The sequence below is a fragment of the Tetrao urogallus genome, assembly GCF_951394365.1.
Source record: "Tetrao urogallus genome assembly, chromosome: 5".
Classification (NCBI taxonomy): Eukaryota; Metazoa; Chordata; class Aves; order Galliformes; family Phasianidae; genus Tetrao; species Tetrao urogallus.
In genome coordinates, this window is record NC_136818.1 from 24,560,211 (window position 1) to 24,581,164 (window position 20,954).

Sequence of the window (20,954 nt, forward strand, 5' to 3'; positions counted from 1 at the left end):
CTGTCTCTGCAATCCGGCAGATTCTGCCTAAGCAAGCAACTTTAACAGAAGTCGTATATTGCCTCTAACCTCTGTAGCACCAAATGTTGCCAGGAAGACACAGGCAGGCAGTACATCCAGCAATACTCGCAGCCTTGAAGAGCAGCCTGAGCCAATTAAAGAAAAATCTCACCCTCAACACTGGAAATTTGGCAAAAGGAGAACCAAGCACACCTACTCGCCCAGCTCCCTGCTACACAGGAGCATAACCAGCACATCTAAAACAAGGGACACCTCACAGCACAACTGTTGCAAGTTTTCTGAGCTATTCTGCAAATCTCATTCTTGATATCTGAGTTTATTTCCATGCCCTAAACTAAATCAACTGTGCTACAAAGTAGTTCTACTTGTCCTACATCACAATTAACAGACATCTAAATCAACATGCCCGAGCCATTTATTTTTCAGAAACAAAAGGTCAAGTCATCTTCTGAGAACTTTCTTGATTTGATGAGCAGGCAACTGCTGTTGGAATACTTCGAACGCAAGATGTTTCCAAGACTGGTAAATACTGCATAGGCTGGTTTCGGCCACAGGAAGCCTGGTGTAGAAACCCATTGTTTTACCTCCCAAAGGCAGTCTTGTGCGGCTGGCAGACCTGCAGCAAAGGCCATAATTGTGCTTTAGGAGAACTTCCCTGCCTGAGGTGGGGGGCCAAGGAAGCCCCCTGCTTGCTTGGTAGCAGCCCGGGAAGGAGCAAGGCCAAGCATCTTCTGGATGTTCTGCAAAAAGAAGAACAGAAGGGCACATCAGCACCAGGCCGCAACAAGGCAGACGCTAACGAGGAAGAAATGCCAGCACTGCTTGCAGGTGCAACCTACTCAGCAGCTTCAAAGGTTCACACTGTCACCCACAGAGTCTTATCAGTCTAACATAGAACAGAGATCTGCTCCTATATATCAGCAAGGAGGCAAACAGTCATCCTGAATGGCTACACTTAGCACTGGGTCTCCTTCTTCTACCTCAACTAAAGCTTTGTGACTAAACCTGCATTTTGGCAGAGGGCTCTTTTCTACCTCCAGCTACACAGCCAGCAGACGCACTGTGAACGATTTGGATCACAGATTGGTTTTATCAGTCAAATAGATGCAATCTAGCTGCATGGACACAGGAGCAGGGGCTAACATCAGCTTGTAGGCAGAAGGAAGGCAGATATGTTTGCACAAGTTCTAGAACACGCTTCTCATTCACCACCAGCACCTGCAGACCAGCGATGAAGGCTCCTGCATAGTGCAGTCTGGATTTGGGTCAGCAAGGTGGCAACAAAAGCACTTCCAAATTCAAGCCAGACACGTAAGCACAGAATTAATATGCATGCTAGCAATGCAGACAAGAACAGAGGACTGGAGGAAACTCACTGTAACAAGCACATGTAGCAAAACCAAGAAAATGACTACTGAAATTACTTCCTCTGCTTTCTTGTGTTCGAGCAAGGTGTTTTAGTAGAAAGCAACAAGTATCAGAGTCAGGCACTAGCTACACACCTCACAACAAAATATTCTAGTAGTTCAATGTTTTTCTGCCTTTTTTGTGACACACTGCAACATTGCAACTACAGAGTTACCAGTTCTGTTGGTTTCATCCTTTGCTGTCTAGCTACAGCTCAAGATGCTACTCATGCAGTGCTGACAAAACAGGGATATCTGGGGCAAGGGAAAGAAGAAAACTGCGGCCTGCTGCTGTCATCAGCTGAGTCCTGGCTATCCAGACAACAAAAGGAGGAAGAAGGGCTCTCTTCAAACCTGAGCATCTTCTCCCAAATAACTGCCAGGACAGGTCAGATAGCAAGGCCACTGAGTTCTTAAACATTTTTGATCATGGAAGAAGGAAACAAACTAAAGAAAAAGACTGCTTAATTTCAGAGTAGCTCAAAGGGGTCATCTAGGGTGAAGAAAGGAAAGTTTCAGCTGGCACCTGTAAACGTGAAAGTGAAGACAGTTCAGCCATCTGCATGGTTTCCTGTGAATATCTTCAGCAGCACCTAACACAGTTAAGTCCAAGGCCTACATTAGACACTGGTTGATATTCAGTAAAGGAGAGCAGTTCACTGTGGGAAACACCTTTGTGTGATTCACCTTCCTGGAGCTTTCAGTCAAGAGACAGACAGAGGGAGCGAAGCAAGAGCAGCAAACAGACAGATTCAGTAACACCAGAGGGTGGTGCAGAGTCAGAAGCAGGAAAGACCCAAATCCTGTCAGCTTTGTAGCGGCTCATGCATGGAACAGAATGAGACCCTAGCAAGCATCAGTGGGATCAACTGCCTGCCTCTCTCATTCCCACCCTGCTCTTAGTATCAGGACAGAGAACTGTGGTGCTAAAATTATTCCATCTGCTTCAATAGTTCTGAGGAGGAGAGACAATTTGTCTGTACATGAATTCAAGTACACAGCCACCCTGCAGGATTATTCTTCCATAGGAGTCTCATTTGTGCTTCTGCATTAGCCACAAAGTGAGATCTGCTGGACAGAAGTCCTGATGTCTACGCCAGGGCTGGGGCAAGGTCCAGCAGAAATCTGTCCTGGCTGCTATGCACCACGCTGCACAAGGAAGCCTGCAGAGTCTGCTTCCAACACAGACAAGGCCAGCACCTTCAGGAATACGACAGGAAGAAAGTAAATGATAAGGATCCAACTTCTTCATCTGAGCTTTGATAAATGCTCCTCAGATAAAAGAGATGTAGCTCTCATTCTTCTCGCAGTCGTCTTGAAATCCAGAAGGGGCCTCCAACACATCAGTGCGTGGCTGGGAAGATGAGGCCATGTGGGAAAGTGCACTTGGGGCAGTAAGGATAATCGCTGGCTCCCTCTCCCTCTGGGAATGCATTTCAGAGAGAAGAGGCCTCATCTATGGCTCAAGCACGTGTGAAAAGGAAGTGAAGACCAGCAAACGCCTGAGGAAGAGCAGCACAGCCTCCTTCACACGTAGCACAGGTGAAGGCCGGGAGTTCAGAAACAGGAGTGGGGACAGAGGATGTAACCCTGACACTGTGCCTCACGCCCAGTCCGGCAGCAGACTTTCCCAGCTGAAACCCAACAGCTCAAGGACCCTTGGAACGCCTCTCCCAGCAACCCTCTTCTCTCCAAACAGGAAAGCAGGAGGAACTGGGGGACAGGATTTACGTGCCAAGGAGAGCTGGGAACAGCGCAAAGGAAGTTACTCACCGCAAGTAAACTATTTTGGGAGATGCTGGCCAGGTCACAGGCAGCAAGCTTCCCAGTCAGTGTCTAAAGAGCTCATGCCTGAGAACCACATGAATAGCCTGCCTGTTGCTGCTCATCCCATTCAGGGGAGTTTAATCAACAGCCACCTAGCCTCCCCACCCTCGCACACTCCCCTGCATTTCCCTCAGGATCTCTGGTCTTTCACATGCACAGAAGCTCCTCTGCTCTGGAGCTCCACCAGGATGGCTGCCTTCGCTATCTCGATCCCTTGCAGTCAGTTCTAGGATTTAGGAGAAGGTTGAGGGACGTACAGTTCCCTTATGCTTTTTTGCAGCCTGTTCCTCCTCGCATTGGTGGCATTAAATCAAACACATCATTTCTCCTCCCTTGGACCAACAGCTGTTTAGAAGGCAGCCCAGTGAAATTTTCCCTTTTGCACACAGTGAAACAACAACAGGTCATGAAGCTTTCACCTCTATAGTCGCAGCACCAGAAACAAATCTTTGGCACCATTACGAGCGTCCTTAATTGCTTTCTTCCCCTCTCCCTTGGCCTCTCACAGCCAAAGTCCTCTTCCTCATGCTGTTATCATCTAAGTACCTCCAAATAGTAATAAAACCAATCACAGGATGCCAGGAATCACAGCTTTAGTTCCTAGCTTTTGCAGAAAGTAACACAGCTGGTCTCTGCCCATCCCTCCATACAGCAAGGAAGAAGAAACTTGGAGCTGCCTAACAGATGAAGAATTGCAGGTACAGTTAATCACAGTCACGTAGACAAAGACAGCAGTACAAAGGCTGCAATCTAATGCTCCAGAGCAAAAATACTTTCCTTGAAAGCAACAAAGTAACTTCCATCCTCACTGGACCATCAGCACAAACTCTCCCACTCGAGGTAATTTGCTATCAGAATTTCTCCGCTACAGTTTGACATTTCTCCCCAGAACCACAGTGGTCAACTGCTCAGTTTATGATGTCTACTCATTTCATAACAGGCAACAGCAGGAAATGCCCAGGACTAAAACAAATCACACAAATTCTATTCTTGGACAAAAAAAATCCACAGGGGATTTTTCTGCAAGACAGCTCCCCAGTCAACTCAATAGGTACAAAACAATTCTTAGAGATGCTGTCTGCAGTTCCAGTAATAGTCTGCAGCACTGGAAAGAAGGGACTTTTCAGCATTAAAAGTAACAGAAGAGCACTACATAAGATCGCCCAAAGGAACAGCATCGGACCACAAAGATGACTCAAAGTGCTCAAAAGGTCCAACTTCTTTCCAAGCAGTATACACTGTTTGAATTAGTGGGAAGTTAAACAAGATTTGTCCTGCAGAAAACACGAGGAAACTCCTGGCCTTTGGTACTTGGACTTGGAAGCTGGCCCTGCTCTGAGGGGGGGCAGGGGGTGAAGGGTGAACCCAATGACTTCCAGATGACCCTCTCAACCTGCAATTATCTTATAATTCATTATTTGCTTTTACACGAGACCAGGCACAGATCCACTTCAACACACACACTCAATATGGAGACAACATTGAATTTAATTTGTGACTAAAGGAACTTTATCCAGATGCTTCACCGAGCTCACTCAAACTTCTGACAGCAGAGGCACTTGTCACTTCCCTCTGCCTATCTCTTGAATCTATATCCCTTGACACCCACTGAGGAAAAGCAATAAGCTGGCCAAGGAGAAGAGCAGCAAGAATTCAGGAAGCAAGTCAAAGAAAAAGGAAACAAGTACAAAAGAGCTGATTATTTGCACAGCTACTTCCACCAGCATTCATCCAAACTCCAGAACTGATTTATTCCAGGACACTGAAAAAAAATAAAAAGGGGCAAAAATCTCTGGTTGCATCAAGGAGGTCTCCTTTGTCGTCCTCACCAGCCATTCTGTCTGTTAAGGAAGATTAGTCTTCATCCTCATCTCAACACAGTGCTGCTGCTGAACAACAAGCCAGTCACCTAGCTGGTTAACAGAGCCTGGTCCTGAACATACACTTCCTCTTATCCTTACTGACACTTCTCTTTTCAGAAGATGCAACTAAACTGCTTTACTGGGGACCTATGTGGCCTACTCTTGGTTCATCAAACCCCTCTTCTGAGTCACGTCCCTAACACTGCAAGACAATCAGAGCTGAAGGTAAAGTTCTTAAGACTGGAGGAAAAAAAAAAAAAAAAGAGGGGAAATATCAGGTGGCCAGCATAAAAAGGAAAAAAAACCAAACCTTTAACTTTTCACCTATTTTTGGCAAGTCTGTGAACTGATTTAACCTTTACAAACCTCAAGCCACCAAGGAATTTTCCTCTGAAGATGCTGTATTTCTCTGTCCTCCTATTACTGTGAAGGTCATAACTAATGGGCAAGAAGTGGTACTTGTACTGGCTTCTGATGGAAACAGTCTCTCAGCATATTAATAAACAAAGTGAATTAGGGACACACACAGGAATTACAGCCATTTCTGCTACTCCTGTCTTAGTGCTCTGGTGTAATTATGAAGAGACTGCACTGTGTGTGCGTTCCCTGCTCCACACATGCAGGAGACAGCGATGTACTCACCTGCCTGATAGACATTGTGCAGAGGATGTAGAGGAAGATGAAGGAGCAGTCAGTGTAATCCTCACCCAGAAGGTTGCGGTGGGACAGGCCCTGGATGTATGAGAGGGGGATAAAAGGAAGCTTTGCCACCACTCGGCCATCAAATCTGAAAAGGAGAATAACAGAAGAGCACTGGATCACATCTGGGGAACATAAACCACTTGGCTACAGAAAGAACAAGCAAGCATTGCTTGCAGGCCACCAAAGCAGACATGGAAGGCTGAAAAGCCATGCTGCTTTCTCCAGCCCATCCTTCTGCATTCTTTCAGAGGCTAAAACATCCCTTTTCAAAAGCCCCCTCACACTCAATCATCCGAAAGGTAATTGGGCTTCCCTCAATAGCTGTTTTATCATGGTCGAAGCACATCACAGTGACACACAAGTGATCAACTGGACTAGTTGGTGATTCATAAGATCTTGGCTGGTGTTTTGCAGCTTACTAGTGCATTTTATTCCAGTGCTGACTGGATTCTTCAATAAGATGGATGACAACCACGCTGCTGTACTGCAGGTACCGCAAGAAGATCAACTCTGCTTTAAGCAAAAGAGCATTATTAAGCAGAGTATAAGTGAAGACATCTGTTTCTTCCCTGGAACAGCTATAATTCTCAGCACAAGATGCACGTAATACCCACCAAAAGCACACTTAACACCAACAGCCTTCTCTGTGTTATCTCTGCAAAGGCAGTAGAAGCAGGAAGATACCCCTATTCCAAGCAGCCTGTTCTGCTCCTGGAACTCCTCCAGCTCCACATTCCAGGGCATCAGGCTGAGTGTGAATTCTGGCCTGTTTGCAAAGATTTCTCCCAGCCCAGACAGCCGTCCCGATCTTTTGAAGTGAAGTGCGTATGATGCCTCATCGGCATGTGCATATTTGGATGTTATTTTCTCTGCGTGTGCTGATTTTCTAACAGGTGTTTCTTGTTTCAAGATATCCTAAACGAGCGTTCTTTCCTGTGGAGATGCATTCACACAGCTACAGCTCAAACACATGCCAACTTTGTTTACATCTCACAGGCAGTTTGGCAGAAGAACTGGGAACGGATGCTTATCTCCCAGTAACATCCCCCAGTGGTTTCAAATTCTGCGTTATTCCTGCTGTGAGAATGACAAGTACTCCAGCAGCAGCACCCTCAGGTACCTGCTGTTTCCTCCAGCAGGCTTTTACAATTAGCATGAAGAGGTACTGAAATGCACGGCTCAGAGCAAGGCAGGGAATTGATTGCATTAAGAAGCTTCTGACAAGAGAAAATTGAGACACACAGAAGCTAAATTCTCTCCCCAGAGAAAGCCCATCTGCTTGGAGGGCCCTGCTGCTACAGAACTCCCAGCCCTAAAGTATCTTTTAAGCCACACAACTGTTCATCTTCACGCAGCACTTCATTCTCTGGGTTTAAACCAGCCTGCAACAAATCCTTCCTGCATGCCCTACCCTGCTGCTCCATTAGTAGTGCCACAAAACAGAGGCAATCATCACCATCCCGTCCATTTTGGCTTGGCTGACTTGGCAAAGGCAAGGTGCCCAGCTACAGCGCAGCAGTGTCCAAACAGCACTTGTCCAAAGGGTGGCAACACCACGCTGCTTCCACCCAACTCCTGCTTCTTTTGTCCCCCAGAGCAACAAACTCATTCAAGAACAGGAAATCAAGCAAATTGGGCTACGGTCATTGCAGGTGTCAGCCATCCTTTTCTTCCTCTTCACACCACACCCACGGTGCCTCAGTGAATGACCTGGCAACAGCAGCTTCTCAGAAGGAGCCTAAAAGCATCCTGCATTCACATCACTGAAGCGTCCTCTTGAGCCACACAGCTAGTCTTTACACCATGCCAAGAGAATGCACGTACATGAGTGGGAGCCAGTTTCCTCAAACCATTCTGCAAGCATGAGAAAGTGCAGGTAAAAGCCAGCAAAGCCATCTCTCAGATACAAATGCACTAAGCTACCCCACACTGAGACCAAAAGCAAAATAAAATCAACTAAAAAAAAAAAAAAATCTATCTGCCCCAAAAGCAAGACAGGCAAGAGTCCAGATTGTAATTCAGTGGCATCAGAACTCCTATGCTCAGCAACAAAGCTATTTCAATTCAAACACTCTCTGGAGAGCTCATGCTGCTCCTGTGTTGGCTCCCAGGACAGTCTCAGAAGAAAGGGGCAGTTCAAGGCAAGACATGCCTGGAAGCATCACGTGAGCCCATGGACAGCAACCCTCAGAGCAGAAGGAATACACATCCATTTGGTAGCCCAGGTAAGTGAATCAACAGCAAATCAAGACAGTACCCAGACTTTAAAGCACTTTAGTGCCACGCTCCCCTGCTCAGTTTCACAGCATTCCAGAGAATGCTAGATGCTGCAGTCAGACTAAGCTGAATAAATAAAGAGTCCACACAGTGGCAGTTCTGTTACTCCCTGCTTGCAATTATCCACCCACAGTCCTGCAGTAAAATAACAATTGACTGTACCCTAAGGACTGCCACCCCAAGAATGTAAACACCCATCAGCAGAGTAAGTACACTGCCTAGATACTAAACAGCCTCCTCAAAGTCATCCTGACCACATTATCTTCAGATTTAACAGCTAACAAAGATTAGCGGTCACATTTCAAGACCAAACCAAGTTTTCAAAGCCAAGCAGTCCTTCAGTTTTGCATCTCTGAAGGAAAGCTTTCCATAACCATGCAAACCAGACTTTTTTTGTTTCAGATTTTGACTAGACCAACTCCAGGTCACTTTTTTTAAAATCAAAAGAAGATTGGAGACCATGCCTGGACCTGTTAATACCTTGACTCTGATCACCTTAAGTAGGGCAACAGCAAACTCTGCAATTACAGCTCATTTCTAAGGGCAGGAGAGCTGACCCAGTTTTGTTTTCAAGTGTTCTTTAGTCACATTATAGCAGAGCCAAATAAGCTGAAGACCGTGGCTAGATGCCTGACATCTACCAAACTTACCACGGTCAAGATGTTTTAAACAGAAAAGATCATAAGCTGTGTTCAGTTTGCATTCATTTTATTCAATTTAACAGCACCCAGCTTGCAGTATCTACTCTTGAGAATAGAGTGACCACATGCTGTGACCAGACCACATAATTCATGTGATATATTCACCCATTTTACAGATTAGTTATGGTTCTTGGATAAAATCCTAGAAGAGTATATACAGAGATTCAACATGAACATTTAAGAAAGATACAAAAAGCTGATACTTACATAGAGTTAAACATCCCCATCAAGGCAGTGAAGCAGAAGCCAATGGCAAACATGGATTTCATCCGAACCTGTAAGTTGAAAGGTCAGAGGTAATCAAACAGCAGACAACAGGACTACAGTGAGAGGTTAGGGCTCACAGCCTCAAGAGCAGGCCTTGTACAGCATCACTGGAATCTAGAAGGAAAACGATGACACAAGGCTGGACGGACTGCAAAGGGAGTGACTCAAATTCAAGTCCAGTCAACAACCAGGCACAAAGCCACAGTGTGGAACACTGTTGTGAAGAGCAACTCCAGAGAGGAAAAAGGAACAAAAATTGCTTAGAAATTGTCTTGTTGGCTTTCATAGGTAAGCCTACACAACCAGTATGAGTTCATTCTAAAAAAACAACTTGCAAGAGGAAGTCAGACAAATAAGTTCTACATCATGGAAACTTATAAAAACGAAGGGGGCTAAGGAGGGGGATAAGGTGAGGTGGTAACTGCTGGGGAGTTCAAACTAAAATCTGGACATATCAGAAGTAATCCAGAAAGAACTGTGAGGAGGAGGAGCTGCTAGAGCTGCCAAATGAACAAAGACTTTGTTGGAAAACTACTGAGTGAAATCTCCAGCAGGTGGGAACTGGCTTTAGTTTTCTTACCATTGACAAGTCTCTGTTGTTATTCTTCAGTTTCTCCTCTTGTCTCTCTAGAAGGACAAAAACAACAACAGTTATCATCAGTTACACCAAGCTAGAAACATGAACATTTTCACTTCCAGGAAGACTTAACCTTCCTAGCTCTCCAACAAGTAACACTCCCCAAATCAACTCCAGCTTTCTGTCCCATGAAGTGGAAAAATCACTCATAGCCAATTGCTTCTCCATCCCAACAACACACAGCAAAGCAGACACAAAAGAGGAGCAAACTAGAAGAATCATACACTCAGCACTTCTAGAAGAAATGCACAGAATGTCAGATTTGCCAGCTCAATCCACTAACACAGCAGCATGAGCAACACTGCCAGAAAACAAAGAGAGTGCCTACAAAGCACGCTTCTGCAAGCTGTGCTCGCTGCTGCAGGCACACCACATAAACAAGGATATTATTTTGGAGGTGTCAGATTGAGGATCCAGAGGTGCACCCAGGGCTTTGAAACTGCAGTAAGGATGTGGATGAAGAATAATGTGAAAGCAGAAAGAAAGGGGGATGCAGAGCCACTATCAAGGGCTCTTCAACAGGCAAATCGTCCAGCAGATCCCTGCTGAAGTTTCAGTACAAGGAGCCCGCAACACAGAAGCTCAGAGGGTTATCTTTCAAGCCCTGAATAAAAGCTGATAAACATAGAGACTTGCAATCAGTGTGGTTACAAAGCAAGAGAAACACCCCTACCCAATTTCTTAGAATCATCCTTGCTGTTTTCAATTGCTTATAACTGCAAACCATTCCCGAAGGCAGGAACTTTCCACACACCTGTTTCCTGACCTAGGTGGAGAGTTTTGTTTTCAGACACATCAGCAACTAGGCCAGATCTTCAGGAATCACATTTGGCACAAATACTTGTTTTTTCCCCTCACCTACATAACTAACCATCTATTTAGATGGACTAAAGGTTACACAGCAATGAAGAATACAGCCCAGATCCCCACCGTGCCTGACCTGTTTCTTATTTCTACAGATTCAAAACAAATATGCTCCAGGTGTCCTACCACTCTATAGAAATGGTTTATAGCCACCCAAGGCATACATCAACAGCATTTAAGTAGCTTGCTACACAGCTGGTAAGAATAAAGAGGAAAAAGACTGGGTTAACGAGGAGCATCTTGCAGTACCAGCTCTTCAAATTCTGCTCATTGGAACAGGAACCATGAGGACACAACAAAAACCTTATCTGCCAGCATTGGTTTATGTGGGCTTCTGGGAATGCCACAGTCTCTTTTTCTAGGTGCAGAAAGCCAGAGCAAAGTTACAAATGAGCCAACACACTCCTCCAGTTGAAGTGGCAGAAGCTGCATTGTGGTATTGGAAGCATGCTGCTCCAGAAACATAAAAAGTGATTTAGACACTATGAGTAAAATCAGCTCTCTCTACAATTAATAGAAATTAAGTAGGAAACACCAAATTAAGCTTGGCCATGCAACTTTCATCCTCCCTCCGTGCACACGTGCATGATTCATCTGTTATGGGACCAAGCAAGGTTGCACACACACCTCCTGCCTTGCCCTGTGCACAAGACAAACAACAACTGAGGCAGGCCTGCACCACAGCTGTGACTATCCTGAGAAGGCACCTCTTGTTTTTATTATCTGGAATTTTAGAACTCAAAGTAACCCCAGCACAAGTCATCTGACTGTCACAGCAACGCTACAATCTGCATAACTCAGCCACTGACATCAGTTTTCAACAGCTATGAGTCATTTTCTGGGTGCCCAGATGGGCATGTAGGCCTGATTTTTCAGAAACACTAAGAATGCAGCTTTGCCCAAAAGCAAACAACTTATGCAGCACTTGCAAAACAAAACCCAACCAACCCAACGCTCAGTATCTTAAGCTTGGCCAGCAAGCAACACAGCAAACAAAATCAGTGGTCACTTCCTAAGTTTTGTTCTTAATCCCTTTGTGCTTTGTTTTCCTAGGTGCTTTGTTTTCATTTGCAAAACAAGATTATTTCAGCATATTGAAAAAAGAAAACAAAACAGTGCAGCACCTGATTCCTCAGATTCTACTGTTTATTAGTTTAGCACAAGTAAAATATTCTCCGCTAGAAACACAGCTTGGATAGCACCCTGCAAAGTCACTGACACGTTGAGAAGTGACCGTAAGTAAAAACAGCCACCTAAAATCAAAATTGTCTTATCCAGTCATTTTATTTATCCCATATATGGGTTACTTAAGACTAAAAGCTAGAAATAGGAAGAACAGAGGGAGAATTTGGGCTCCTCTCCTTTCAGAAGTGTAGTAATAACAGGTTTCATACCTAGGAAGAACTGTTTGAAGATGTGTTTATAATTACTCTGGAGCTTTGAACAGATCAAATGAGCAATTCAGCTACCTGGTGTTACAGAGGAACAAGGAAACCAACTCCCAGGAGCTCTCAGAAGTGTTCTTGCTATGATTTCTGTAATAATTTAACCAGGCTTTACTGTACATTTTACTTTAGAGACCTGAAGATAAGAGAACCTTCTAAATCTCAGACACATTAAACATCTACCATGTTATTCTTGCACAATCCACTGTTTAAAGAGTTACCTTAACAAGTAAAACTGTATTGACAATGAAAAACAGAACGGGAAAAAAGATCACATTGCTCAATTCTAGATACTGGTTTACCAAATTTTAAATAAATGTAAGCACAGAGTCAACTCACAAATATCTTCAGCTCTGAAGTGCTCAAAAATGAAAGACCTAAAAATCACAGTCAGAGCTCCCACAGGCTGTCAGCACACTGCAGCAAAGAACTTTGGCAACTGAAATTAATAAATCACATCCACGACTGTTGATCACCTCTTGGTGAGGCTGCACTCCTCCAAATTTCGTTGGAACCACCCAGAGAACATCTGCCTCCTGCTCTGGAGGAATAAGGCATCAAGGTTCATGAGCCAGCAGCCATGCTAAGAACCAGCTCCAGTACTGCTTCAAAAGGAGGGAAGGTCACTTTCTCCATGTTCCTAGGGCACTGCACTCCCCTCCTAACCTTACCTATTTTCTTTTTCTGCTGTCGGCCTGCTGATTCGGTTATCGTTTCTTTCTTCTTTTCCACTGCAAAATGCAAAGAAAGATATTCCATCACTTGTGCACAGACACTGACTCCCCTCCTTCCACACAAGAAAACAATTTTATTCCCTTTAGAGAACAAAGGCACAAAAGGAAGTTATAACTATGAACACGTTCAGAACTAACAAGTTATTAACCACTCCAGGCTGATCAGATGCAAACTGAACATTGGAAATCCAAAAATCTTTCCCAAAGCTTGGATGAGATATAGGAATGTTTCAAAGAGTCAATTTTAAACTCTGCTGAGAACACATTGTTAACCAAGCAGCCCGAGGACAATTTTAGCTCAAATGACCACTGCTGATTTGTCATTAGTAGTAGACAGTACTTTTGATTCAGCAAGTCTAATGAAAAGAGCTTTGTGGCAAGCTCTGCACCCGATTATCTGCAGTGGGAAGCAGAACACAGGAAAGCTTGTGTTCTCTGCCTGCCTGTGAAGAAGGGGTGTAATTCTCAGGGGAAACGCCATCCAAGCAGTCAGCCAGAGCATCCCCATTCCTTTTCAATTAGTATTGAAGCAGTTCCAGTCCTCTAAAGCAAGAGCCTAAGCTCACAGTTAATAAAACCCCAAGTCAGACGCTCACCAAACAAATTCAAACAACCAACACTGCATTAAAAAAAAAAAAAAACAAACCTAACATAAGACCAGCATAGCAAACTTCCAATATAGAGAGTGTGCTGCTCATCTGAAAGTGCTCTTCTGGAAACAGCCAGAGCAGCTTTTCCAAAAAGAGACTGGTCTTGAGGTAAGACCTACCACAAGAGCACTAGAAGTGAGGATGATAAAGCACTCACAGAATCACAGAATCACAGAATCACAGAATCACAGAATCACAGAATCACAGAATCACAGAATCACAGAATCACAGAATCACAGAATCACAGAATCACAGAATCACAGAATCACAGAATCACAGAATCACAGAATCACAGAATCACAGAATCACAGAATCACAGAATCACAGAATCACAGAATCACAGAATCACAGAATCACAGAATCACAGAATCACAGAATCACAGAATCACAGAATCACAGAATCACAGAATCACAGAATCACAGAATCACAGAATCACAGAATCACAGAATCACAGAATCACAGAATCACAGAATCACAGAATCACAGAATCACAGAATCACAGAATCACAGAATCACAGAATCACAGAATCACAGAATCACAGAATCACAGAATCACAGAATCACAGAATCACAGAATCACAGAATCACAGAATCACAGAATCACAGAATCACAGAATCACAGAATCACAGAATCACAGAATCACAGAATCACAGAATCACAGAATCACAGAATCACAGAATCACAGAATCACAGAATCACAGAATCACAGAATCACAGAATCACAGAATCACAGAATCACAGAATCACAGAATCACAGAATCACAGAATCACAGAATCACAGAATCACAGAATCACAGAATCACAGAATCACAGAATCACAGAATCACAGAATCACAGAATCACAGAATCACAGAATCACAGAATCACAGAATCACAGAATCACAGAATCACAGAATCACAGAATCACAGAATCACAGAATCACAGAATCACAGAATCACAGAATCACAGAATCACAGAATCACAGAATCACAGAATCACAGAATCACAGAATCACAGAATCACAGAATCACAGAATCACAGAATCACAGAATCACAGAATCACAGAATCACAGAATCACAGAATCAATCACAGAATCACAGAATCACAGAATCACAGAATCACAGAATCACAGAATCACAGAATCACAGAATCAATCACAGAATCACAGAATCACCCGGGTTGGAAGGGACCTCAAGGATCATGTAGTTCCAACCCCCCTGCCTAGCAGGGCCACCAAACATACACATTTAGATCAGGTTGCCCAGGACCCCGTCCAACCTGGCCTTGAACACGTCCAAGGACGGGGCATCCACAACCTCCCTGGGCAGCCCGTTCCAGGGCCTAACCACTCTCCTTGCAAAGAACTTCCCCCTAACATCCAACCTAAATCTTCCCTCCTGCAACTTGGATCCATTTCCTCTAGTCCTGCTATTGTCAGCCCTTTTGAAGAGTTTACTCCCCTCCAGGATGTAGGTTCCCTTCAGGTATTGATAGGCTGCAATGAGGTCACCCCGCAGCCTTCTCTTCTCCAGGCTGAACAAGCCCAACTCCCTCAGCCTGTCCTCATAGGAGAGGTGCTCCAGCCCCCTGATCATCTTAGTCGCCCTCCTCTGGACCCTTTCCAAAATCTCTATGTCTTTCTTGTACTGAGGGCTCCACACCTGGACACAGTCCTTTCTTACCCTAAATACATACGTCTACTGTATTTTCCACCAAGCAGACTTGACTCCTGTAAGCTCACACAATCAGCTTTAAAGAGCTGAGCACCAGAACTCTGCTCTCACATCAGTACCAGCTCAGCACGGATGTTAGATCATAGAATCCTTAGAGATGGGAGGGACTACTGAGGGCCACCTGGTCCAACTCCCCTGCAGTGAACAGGGACACCACAGACATACTCTAGTGTGGATTTTAAAGCTCAGGTAAAATGAAAACAGCCTTCCAAGTTATAAAAAGGTGTGCTGTGCTGGCTTCTGAAGTGCTTGTAATCTGCAATTCAGCCACATACAACTGCCAGGAAATCCATGCTAGCCTAAACAAGGTGTCACATATCATCTACAACACATCTGTTGTAAGACAGCTGCTTTTCCAAAGAATAAGCACATCTACAATGAGCAAGATAGAAGGGCACAAGCCAGGCAAGCCTGTTCAGAGGGAATGCTTAGAGAGAGGTGCCAGATGACCATACATCTGTGCTCACAAAGAGCATCTCGCTCCTGCTGGGATACCCCAATCAGCCCAACCCAACCCTAGCCCACATAATCCCACAGTCTGGCAAACACTGGCTTTTCAGGGCTATCTGCTCTTTCTAGCTGTAACCAAGGGCCACCTCCAGATCCCAGCTTCGCTCCAAGTAGTGCAATTGGACCTTTTGTCAGCACTGACAGGCCCTACAGCCTACCTTCCCTCATGGCTTGCACAGGACAAATAACTGTCAGGCAGCCTTGTGAGGCTGTCTGCAGGAGTACGGATAACACTTCCATCCATACCCTGCAGACCAGAAACACTTACTGCAAATTTATTGCTACATTTATCCCAGGACACCTGCTATCATTTCTTCATCAGTCTCCAATAATGCCGTGTCTCTCAACAGAAACAAGAGAATGAGAAGAGATGAAACTAAGGATTACGAGTAACAGTGCTGCTCAAGCAAACTACTCAGCCCATTTGTTTTGGCAAACTGTTAGGATTGCTAGTACTCCCACAGGAGAACTTAAAGATCTCTCATGTGTTTTTTCCTGTTTCAGATGTGTTGGACAACAGTTGAAAGGTGTGGCTCAAGAGCTCTACAAATTGCCTGTAAGCCATCAGGTCAGCCAGCTGTCCTCAGCACAGGAGGAAAACAGATCAAGCCTTAAATTTTAGTAACTCCTCATTATGCTGTTCTTTTTTAGGGGGGAGGGTGGCTAGTGATTTAGGAGAATAGAGGGAGCATCAAACAAGGAGATTAGAAACTAACTGAGATGCGTGAACTTTCCCCTCACAGATTATAACCTAGATATCAGGACAGCTATTAAAAAACTGCACTAAAACCTTACAGAAATCATTGTACTGCAGAGATTAAGCCAAGCTAACAGCCTTTGAGTTCTACTCTTCAGTTTTCAGCTGGGTTTCAATTACTTCTAAAACTTGCCTTCTGTAGGTAATTCTGCCCAACTCATCTTTATCAGCCAAACAGGATTGGAGTGGGGTGGGCACAGATGCAATCCCCAACTGACACTGCCAAGATGACAAAAGCCCCTAAATTTAGGAGCCGAGACACAAGGATGACTAACTTTCACTTTCCAGCTCATCTTGCCCATAGGAAGGCTAGACTGGAAAGAACATGGTTTAATAATAATATTTTCTCTTGCTTTCCAGAAGCACTGATATCATGGTGAAAAAATGTGAAGGTTAACAGCAGCTCAGGTTCAACCCCCACATCACCACGTATTGTCTCTTACTGCTGGAAGCTGCACAGAGAATACACAATGAAGTTTGAACACGTAGCTCCACTTCTCCTCTGCTCCTTGGTGTCTGATACAGACAGGTCCATTGAAACACTCCATACACAAACATACCTTCTCACAACTTCTTATTTTAACATCTGACACGTATCTTCTGACTGCTCGCTCTCTGCTCCCTTCTCCAACCCTTCTCTAACCTATCCTTGTCTAATCCTTCCCAGACCTCTTGAAGTTACCTGGGACAGTTTTCTTCTACCCAGTTTTATTTTTGTTTCCAGTTTATAACAGTATATTTTCGTATCAGCTGACAGCTTGGATTCTTCTATCATAACTCTATCCTTACCCATTTCCCATGCTTAATCATCACTTTTTAGGTATTATGCTTTACCTCTCAGGGTATTCTTTCAAACTATTCTTACTACATATCTCAAATCCTTCATCCTCCTTGAAAAACAGAAACTACATCCCTGAATTTACTTCGGAGATCTAAAGGAATACAAATATATACACACACAAGCTACTCATGCTCAGAAGCTGACTCCAGTACTGATCTCCCTCCCATCTTCCAAGAAAAGCAGAGCGGATGGCATAAAATTGAAGCCTTTCTACCAGCCTCAATTCACAGAAAGACAAAAATTAAGAACAGAGATAAGCCCTTTCCATACCAGTTTAGGTAATTTACTGTAATGCTATAATGGAATGATAATAGCAGGGTGGCAAAGTCTTTGTCTACAGCAAAGGCCAAACGCAGCAGCCACAGATGCAAAAATGAAGAAGATCTGCTTACCTCAGCCTGGCAGGGATCTCCAGCAAAAGATGCCCTCACCTCCACTGCCAACCCTTAAATGAGGACTGGGAAGGGGTGGATCCTGGCTCTACCCCTTCCATCATTCAGGTTCACTGCACACACCTGAGCTCCCCTGGGTTGGCCCTGCCTTCCCACCAGGTGCTCAATCACTGCTCCAGGCTGTGACTTAGCATTTCCACTACACCTGTAAAATTCAGATCCTTTCTCTCCCTCAGAAGAAAATGCTGCAGAAATATCTCAGAGCACAAACTCTGTTCATTTTTACATGTGCCAAAGCAAGCTACAAGAAGAACAGCATTCTCTCTAATATCTGAAAAATACTTACATTTTTTGCTCTGTTTTTCCACTTCAGCCTTTAATCTCTTGTATTTGTCTGTTCGGTATACCAGCACCCAGGTTATACCTGAAACAAATAACCAGCACATATCTGAGTAAGTAAAGATCTCTTGTGATAAATAAAGATACGAGTTTGCAAATGTGTGTGCAGAAAATACATTGTGTCTACAAAACCACATTATAATACAACAAAGGTACCACAAATCATGATCAAACCAGTCATGCCACAAGTGCTGAGTGTTCAGAGGTTTCTGAACTGCTTAAACTGAGCTCTTACATGAGGCTCTTGGTCCCCTTTTTTGGGGGGGAGGGGAGAAGATGGAGGAGGGGCTTTGGTTTGACAACAGTGCTGTGCTACTGAGTCCCTGGGATCACCAGCTGCAGAGAAGGGAGCCATATGGACACTCTGGAAAGTCACATTGCTCTCTCCTGAAAAAGACAATGAGGTGAACACCAGCTGAGCCCAACACAATACAGGACTCCTGGAAAGCAAATGTCATATTCAGCATGGGATTCCCTTCTGAATTTCCCCAGAAATAAGGTCTTGAAGCCCTAGGACATAAAGAGATTTAGGCTGGACGTTAGGAAATACTACTTTTTTGAAAGAGTGGTCAGGCACTGGAATGGGCTGCACAGGGAGGTGGTGGAGTCAGCCACCCTGGAGGTATTCAAGGAACGTTTGGATTTTGTGCTGAGGGATGTGGTTTAGTGAGTACTGTTGGTGGTACAGTTGGTGGCAGGTGGATGGTTGGACTGGATGATCTTGAAGTTCTTTTCCAACCTTGGTGATTCTATGATTCTGCGATTTTGGAGTTGTATAATCAGAGAATATTAGGATATTATAATAACAAAATAAACAAGAGAGTTAGGCAAAATAGACTATGATAACAAAAAAGAATAAATAGAAGGCTTACCCTTATCCTGGGCTCACCCACAAAACACCAGTAGAGGCAACCTCCAGAAGAGATCCTTCCCCACTGGTAGTCAGCTCTTAAATAGGTCTAGAAGAGGTGCAACCAGGCTCCACCCCCTTCCAGCAGCACAGGTAAATTGCCTTCACCTGTGCTCCTCTGGCTGACTCATTGCTCGCCTCAGGTGAGTGATCAGAGGTTCAGGCTGTGACTCAGCAGTTCCCATACAGGAGTATAGCTCAGTCCCAGGGAAAGGGAGCAGCATCTGATTTGGAATGCCTCAAAAAGCATTCATTCAACCAGACCTTAACAATCTGTGCCTGTTTTTTCACCCTGACATTTAATAACCCCAAATGCAGCCAATCTAAGTCTTCCTCATTGCAAGTTCAGTCAATTTCTTTGTATCTGTTTCGTAACAGCTACAAAAAAGAACCATATAATCACTCAGGTTAAAAAAGACCTTTGAGAACATCAAGTCCAACTGCAAGACACCAATATCCTCTTTATTTAGAACAATACACTGAAAACTGTTATTATCTCCTTCCTTCTAAAATAAAAGGCCCATTCCCTCCACCATACACTGCCAGACAGTTTTATTCAGGTGTTACCCACCGCCACCCCCTGGAGTCCCAAAGCCCACCTGTACCATCACCAGCCCCGAGTGGCTCTGACTAAGCGATCCCTCTTTGACACCTCCCTCTTCTGCTTTCCCTTCCTCCACGTCTCCTCCAAACAAACCCCATCCTGCCAATCCTTCCTGCCTCCCCGCGCTCAGAGTCACGGGGAAGGGCAGGCAGCCCCCTGACAACCACCCCCAATCCATCCTGAACGGCACCAGCAGGCCAGGCCCGGCTCCGCGGCCTATTCCTGCGCAGGGCCCAGCCGGGGTAGGCCTCACCGCAGCGCGCCCGGTGCTGGACAGCACTCACCCTCAGCCAACAGCGCGGTACAGACGGAAATGAATACGATGAGAAGGGTATCGGCGAACATGGTGCTCATGGTGCCACCGGCCTCTCCGCCGCGCTCCCGGAAGCAGGCCCTGTCACCCGGAAGCTACTGAAGACCGCGTCGCCTAGCAACGGCCGGAAGCGAAAGTGTAAGCCCCGCACTTCCGGCTTGCTGACGCTAGCCAATCAGCTCGGTGCTGGGAGAAGGGCGGCAGGAAGTGAGGGGGCGGGGAAAGCGCGAGCAGGCCCTTCTCTGATTGGAGGAGCCGGCTGTCAATGTGGGCGAGGCCCCACCCCTGGCTGTTGGGATAGAGGAGTGGGCATTGCCGCAGTGTTGTGGTGCTGGGGAGTGGGGTTGGTCTGGTTGTCTGCTGCGGGCTCTGGAGTTCTGCCAGTCTGTTGCAGAATAAAGTATATATAACATAATATAATACTTCCCAATAATCTGTTGTCGGTTCTTTGTTGGGATGGCCTTTGTGCACCTTGAATCCCAAGTGCTGGAGCCACAGGGCTGGGAGAAAGGAAGCAGGCCTTGCATTTCAGTGCCTGTGTGCAGTGTCTGCAGATGGAGCCTTGCATTTCTGTGCCTGTGTGCAGTGTCTGCAAATGGAGCCTTGCATTTCAGTGCCTGTGTGCAGTATCTGCAGATGGAGCCTTGCATTTCAGAGCCTGTGTGCAGTATTTGCAGGTGGGATGAGGCTCGGACCACTAACCGGACAGGGAAGTGATGGCAAGGATCCAGCAGGCTAATTGACTTTTATTGGGGCTACACCTGTAGTGACAGAAGGAGACCAAATCCACAGGCTATGCTAGGATGAGGAGACCTGGAAAGCTGACAAGGAAGCAGGGAGCGGCAGGTCCGTGTCTCCTTGTGTAACGCTGGGTTTGCCAGCAGTAATCAGTGCCCCGTGGGGTTACGTCCATGAAGTGAAATATAAAATAAGGGAGGTAAAAAGCTCTGCCATTGCCCACAAGTTAAACACTTCCCAGAAAGATAGTGGCAAAGTGGTAGTTCAGTGGAAGTAACAAAGTGATAAGTGAAGGATGTGAGATCAGGCAGCAAACAAACTCTCTGTAGCCTGATGACATCCACAAGCAAAGCGACACTAAAGCCACATGTGTGCAGGTGT

At 45.1% G+C, this 20,954-nt stretch overlaps 1 protein-coding gene across 1 annotated transcript; it reads right to left on the bottom strand.

The window, feature by feature from the left end:
- Positions 1-662: 662 nt before the first annotated feature.
- TMCO1 (transmembrane and coiled-coil domains 1) lies at positions 663-19,876 on the bottom strand (the record flags this gene model as incomplete). The annotated part of the gene is made up of 7 exons (XM_079535668.1): positions 663-761; positions 5,759-5,903; positions 9,004-9,071; positions 9,644-9,690; positions 12,681-12,740; positions 17,956-18,033; positions 19,807-19,876. The coding sequence occupies 7 exons, from the start codon at positions 19,874-19,876 to the stop codon at positions 663-665; spliced, it is 567 nt and encodes a 188-aa protein (XP_079391794.1).
- Positions 19,877-20,954: the final 1,078 nt, after the last annotated feature.